Raw genomic sequence first — 5516 nt, 5'->3', positions numbered from 1 at the left:
ACCCACGTATGGCTGCAGCTGCCAGAGATTATTTGGCTATACCAGCATCTGGGGTATCAGTCGAAAGACTGTTCAGTGGGGGAAGAGATCTCTTAGGAGTGCGGAGGAGCTCAATGAGTGCAGAGACTATGAGGCGTCTTATGATGCTGCGAGATACATGGAAATAGCTTCAGAGATTTACGAATAATTACGAATAATTACGAATAATGCGAATATTATTCGTACGAATATTAGTAAGCGGAAATTCTAAATTTTATTCGTATTCGACTACGAATATTCGTACGAATATTCGTAATCGAATATTCGTGTCCAGCCCTAAAATCCTTATTCGTGTCAAGCCCTAGTATTGGCGATTCCCATTGTCTAGAAAAGAGAGATCTAGAGGAAAGAAGAAGATGATGCATAAATACAGAGGAGCAGACCGAGTATTGACACGGTCTGGATGCGCAAGGTCTGCGATTACCAAGTTCCATTAATCTAAACTGAAGAGAGAGAGAGAGAAGAAATCTCCCGGCACCTTTGTGTGCGCGAGATAGCGACTCTCCTCTCCAATGCCCTACTGCTGTGTTACCATATTTGTTTGCTTCTCTGATATAATCCACCAGCCACGTCTTCAGCCACAACCAAGGGAACCGGCCTGGGACTATAACAGAAATGGTGAAAAGGACCAAAGTCACGTGGTTTAAGTTCACGAACCCCTGTCAAGCCAATCAGAGGGCGAGAAAAAAGTTTTTGATTCGACCACTTTAGTAACTCGCTACGCTCGTGATAGTTAACGTATGAGAATCATAGCAAGATTATTAATGCAGTTTGTAGCCTCAGGCTCCTTCAGATAATACATTAGTCTTCAACATCAACCTTTGGGTCGTCGAAAGTCTGAATCGTCACCTCTAGAGATAGAAATGTGGTCTTGAAGTCCTTTTAAATCGGTAGGTTGATCCTTCGTTTATGTGAGTTGGAAGAGGACGTGGAAAGTGATTGGGTGAAGGATGAATTAATGTACGTACAGGCACCAGGCCCAATGGCTCCAACTGAAGCCGCAGACCTGACACCATCAACAGATCTCCATCTTCTCAGATCCTCGTGGACATGTTATAACTTCATCACCATATCGAATTCTATATCCCGTACCTCTGCGACTGATCACTCAACTTGGCAGAGTGTATTTCGCACATCCAAACACGATTCACATTATATCGACCTTCAAACTAGCAACAACTATGGACAGTAAATAAACGAACCCTAACTCCAATACCCCACTGCAGCCCTATGAATGGTACAAGGCGGGAATCGACAGGGAGATTCAATTTAAAGCGTGGGCTCAGATGTCACATGAGCGCATTCAACAATCCTGCGGAATCCGGTGGCCGATATTCGGTGAAATGTCCGACATCAAGATCTTGGACGCCCTAACCGATGTGCAATCGACCGCTAGACCGTTCCAGAATCCGGAGGGGACTTTCCATCCGCTCTCGAAGTCCTCCATCCGCCGTCTTCCGGCTTTGTCGATCCATGTGGAGGTATATACGTTGTGTGAGTATTATTTCGTCTCCAAGGGTTGGTGCGATTGTGATTCAGAATCCGAGTCCGAGCAAACCCATGATTGATGCCTTTGTGGGACTTGCCATCGATATTTCCCGCTAAACCCGGTTTGTTGAAGCGAGCGTTGGAGAAAACGGCGTTACGGTTGGTGACTACATCCTGAAAGTGCATTCGTATCTCAAAAGTTTGAAAGACGACATCTCCGCCGAAAGGTATTCTGGTGGGGAAGAACTTGCGGTTGATATTCAGTTCTATTGTGAATGAGGAGCCCTGGGCACGGATTTGACTGTCTCTCAAGACGAAGGATCTGGTTCGATACGAAAACATTGGGAGGATGCTGCTCGTGTCGCTTCCATGTGGATGGCAAAGCTAAAGGAGCGGGAGACACAAGAACCTGATCAAAAGGCACAGGGAGAATAGTTTCACTGTGGAGAAGCGTCATAGAGAGACATGGGATTAAACGTTGACACTTCTGGCCGACATGATTGATAAGGCAGGTCGATTGAAAGTAATTTGGGTTTCCCTGGTCCCAGCGCCAGAACAGAACACTGAATGAAAGCATGCCGTTGCCAATTATAAACTGTTCATTGCTCTGAGCTTCGCCTGCCAACCCATACGCAGCGAAGGGGAACAAGGGCAGCACTATAGAAGACTCGCCCACCTAGGGCCACTAGTATTACGCCAGGGCTATGGGTACCTGTCCAGTACAAAAAGGTCATCGATTTTGGGAGGTTACAATCCATGGATATCCATCGGTCACGGAGCCCTGGGAAGGTTCAGGTGACTCCTCTTTCGATTTCTGCTCAGAAGAACTGGATGGCTGTCGAAGCGAGTTTTGAATCGTAGCAGAGCTGTCCGAAAGGCTTTCCGGGGGGCTTTGTGGAGGAGTTCTTGAAGTACTAGCGGGTACGCCACTTCCAACCCATGTGTTCCCAGGGAGTTCGGCAATGGGACTTGGTGGGCTATAACCTCCAGTAGAATTGCGGATATATGTATTCCGTTGCTGTTGTCGAATAGGTTCGAGTTCTGGTGGTGTATTCAGCTCATTGCTTTCGGCCGAATCCGTCTTTCTAAGGCGCGGCGCAAAGTATCCTTCCAGATTCACCGGTGTGGCTAGCTCCGAGGTACGTCGACCACTCATGAGTCTCGCTATTCCGGGCATCGATATTCTGGGCACGGGCGATCCGGGCAGTTCGGAAGATGCGATGCTGAATACGGTGTGACGTCTGTCCTGGTCCCTGTCGGCTGGAGGCTTTTCAGGTTCCACGGCTGTGCCGTCCAGTTCAATTTTCGGTGTCTTCTTTTGCCTTCCCTTGAACAAGTACCAGGCGAGCGCGCACATGGCAATAACCACCACTGTAGCACCGATACCGATGCCGGCCAAGGCTCCAGCGCCGAGCCCACCTTCCTTTTCCTTTGTATGAGGCGAAGTGATGGCGATGATGTTTGGTGAAGGGGCTGGACCGAAATTTCGTGACTGTGCGACAGAAAAGTTTCCCCGCTCATAGTCCACAATGATGTATGCTTCCTGCATAAATGCCCTGCCCAAGATGTATTTATCGGATGCAACGCCCCTTCTAATAGGAAAGAATCGTGTGTGATTCCCGTTGGGAACAGTCGGCCAAGAGGCTTCGAGGTCGAGGGCTACAAATGGCAATGAAATGCGTGTGATACTGGCTGAGGAGTAGGCATCCGCAAGGTTGAACTGAATAGTCGTGTTAAGATCGCGATGCTTTGACCGATTTGCCTCATCCATTAAATAGAGACCAGTGCGGTTGTCGTATGTAAGACCAAGCACTTCTTCAAACCGGTCACAAATGCTCCGCGGAAGGAACATATAGGGTAAGGTGGAGTCCAGAAGAACAGTGTGTCGTTCAAGTTCATAACTCTCTCTCGATAAATCCAGAGCATCGCTCCCAGATTTATAGACCGCTTTGATGGATTGCACGGAGAGGCGCATCTCCTTTGTGGTCTTATCCAACTCATAGGAATACGGAGATGGATCAAATCTTGAGCTATCGTATCCTCCAATGACCAAGCTACCAAGGAATTTGGGGGGTGAGTAAACTGCACCCGCGGTATATCCATACGAGAGACTCGGCCGAAAAGAGGTGGTGCTGTTGGGGATCGTGGAGAACATCGACCCTACGGATACTCTTCCAAAGGTATTGTGACCCCAATACAATCCCAAGGTGCCCAGGAGAGTTTTGTTTGTAACAAAAGCAGCGATGACTTGAGAATCCAGTGTCACGTCGTTGCCAGTGTCGCTGGATAGGCTGATTGAGTCGTTCGCAAATCTCGCGGCCATATCAAAAGATGGTCCATATCGTTCTTTCGTATCGTCGTTTCCAACTTTAAGAGGATAAACACCTTGGTCCAACTCCTTTGACGGGGCGAGTTGATATCCCTGGCTTTTGGTGCCAAAGTTCGCCTCTATCCCTCTTAACCCGGTACAGTTGCTGGGTGGGTTGCCATTGCTGCAGGAACCTTCTCTTGGAATCCACGTAGAGGGAGAGGAGGTCGATACCAACACCCGAAAAGGCTGATTGTCCGATCCGACAGAGACGGCGAATGTCGACCACTGCCCATCACTACCTTCAAATTCTCCCGTTGGCTGTAACGAGACGGTCTGTGGAGTGATACCCGAGCGACGTTTGAAACCCATATCGAAAGAACAACAATGAAGACGCCTTGAAAAGATAGCAATGGTCCACACTCAACTCGTGTCGACGTACCGTATCGATGGTGGAGTGGACGAATTGCTGACAACGTCAAGCACCGAGCTCAGCTGAGCCAACTGCACTACCAGAGAAGGGCACAGCAATATCAAAACCAGACATAACAAGACTTTCGGACTGAGCCACGAACCACACGACATGAGCAGGGGGACAGTGTGGAACAACGGAAGGAATGCATCGCAATTGCCGGGCTAGGGGGCTTCACACAAGATTGGGAAAGCAAGACTCAGAGGATCTGATACCTGACTGCCAAGGATAGGGCTGCTTTAAACTGAAGGATACAATACGTACCCGTCAAGCCATCACTCACGGTCACTGAGAGTCTGAGACCCTTGGAGGGAAGCTAGGGGTAAGCGGGAATCTTCAGCCATGATAGGATGCAAAGCCCCATGTAATGTACATTGTAAATGATATTCAGGGGAACAGAGTGGAGATAGCGGGAGGGCGCACGCCAGCCATATACTGTACAGGATCACGATACCGATGATTTTAAACCGAGTGGAAGACATGCATGTGCCAGCAGGTGGGTGGTTCTGTTCCGCTGTGTAACAGCTCGACTTGGTGAGATGAACGGATATAGCTGAGGAGGTAGGTACTGTATCTGTAGTAAGTACTGTACTGCGTATGTACATTGTCATTTATCAATAATGCGATACAGTAGAGATTGGAGTTCATCATCGCAGATGGAAGAACCAGAGAGAAATTGCTCGAGTAGTACTCCGTAGTCTCAGCTAGTTGAGCAGGAGTTAGACTAGAGAGCTGTCAAAAGAGCTAAATCGACCCTCGTCAAGGGTGTATCCCTTTTGGTTGAGTGGTTCGTGTGACAAGAGGCACTATACATGCGATGCTTATGTGAGAAGCTTATCTTAACGCTATTTACGTTCGGTTCATTTCCACTATCGTCTAATCCTCGGCTCAAGGGACTGTACCTGTCTAATTCTCGGCTCCAGATACTTTATCTGTCTAATACTATACGGCCTGTACAGTCAAGTATGACTGTAGCTCTATTAATTACCTCCCTCATCCAATCACCACCAATTAAATATACCTCACCATCACCACCAATTGTTGATGTCCTCCACCACTCGACTTCATTACTCATGTGCAATGGTACATCCACTAGCATCGGAATTATCCAGGTATCCCGTAGTGGGTCAAATCAAACTGCTTTCCCCGTCTTTCCAGTTCTGAATACAATTTTGGTCCCCAGACTCCCAGTTAGGAGCTCTAACCATC

General features: G+C 48.1%; 2 protein-coding genes across 2 annotated transcripts; both read right to left on the bottom strand.

The window, feature by feature from the left end:
* P152DRAFT_9751 (uncharacterized protein) lies at nucleotides 1-638 on the bottom strand (the record flags this gene model as incomplete). Its single annotated transcript, XM_033683398.1, has 1 exon — nucleotides 1-638. A coding segment is annotated over one exon (408 nt), but the record flags the coding sequence as incomplete, so codon positions are not given.
* Nucleotides 639-2689: 2051 nt separating this feature from the next.
* On the bottom strand, nucleotides 2690-4195 carry P152DRAFT_379470 (acid protease; the record flags this gene model as incomplete). The annotated part of the gene is made up of 1 exon (XM_033675700.1): nucleotides 2690-4195. A coding segment is annotated over one exon (1506 nt), but the record flags the coding sequence as incomplete, so codon positions are not given.
* Between the last annotated feature and the right edge of the window lie 1321 nt (nucleotides 4196-5516).

Source organism: Eremomyces bilateralis, assembly GCF_010015585.1.
Source record: "Eremomyces bilateralis CBS 781.70 unplaced genomic scaffold P152scaffold_1, whole genome shotgun sequence".
Taxonomy (NCBI): Eukaryota; Fungi; Ascomycota; class Dothideomycetes; order Eremomycetales; family Eremomycetaceae; genus Eremomyces; species Eremomyces bilateralis.
Note: the sequence above shows the minus strand (reverse complement) of the source record. Positions and strands in the feature narration are given on the sequence as shown.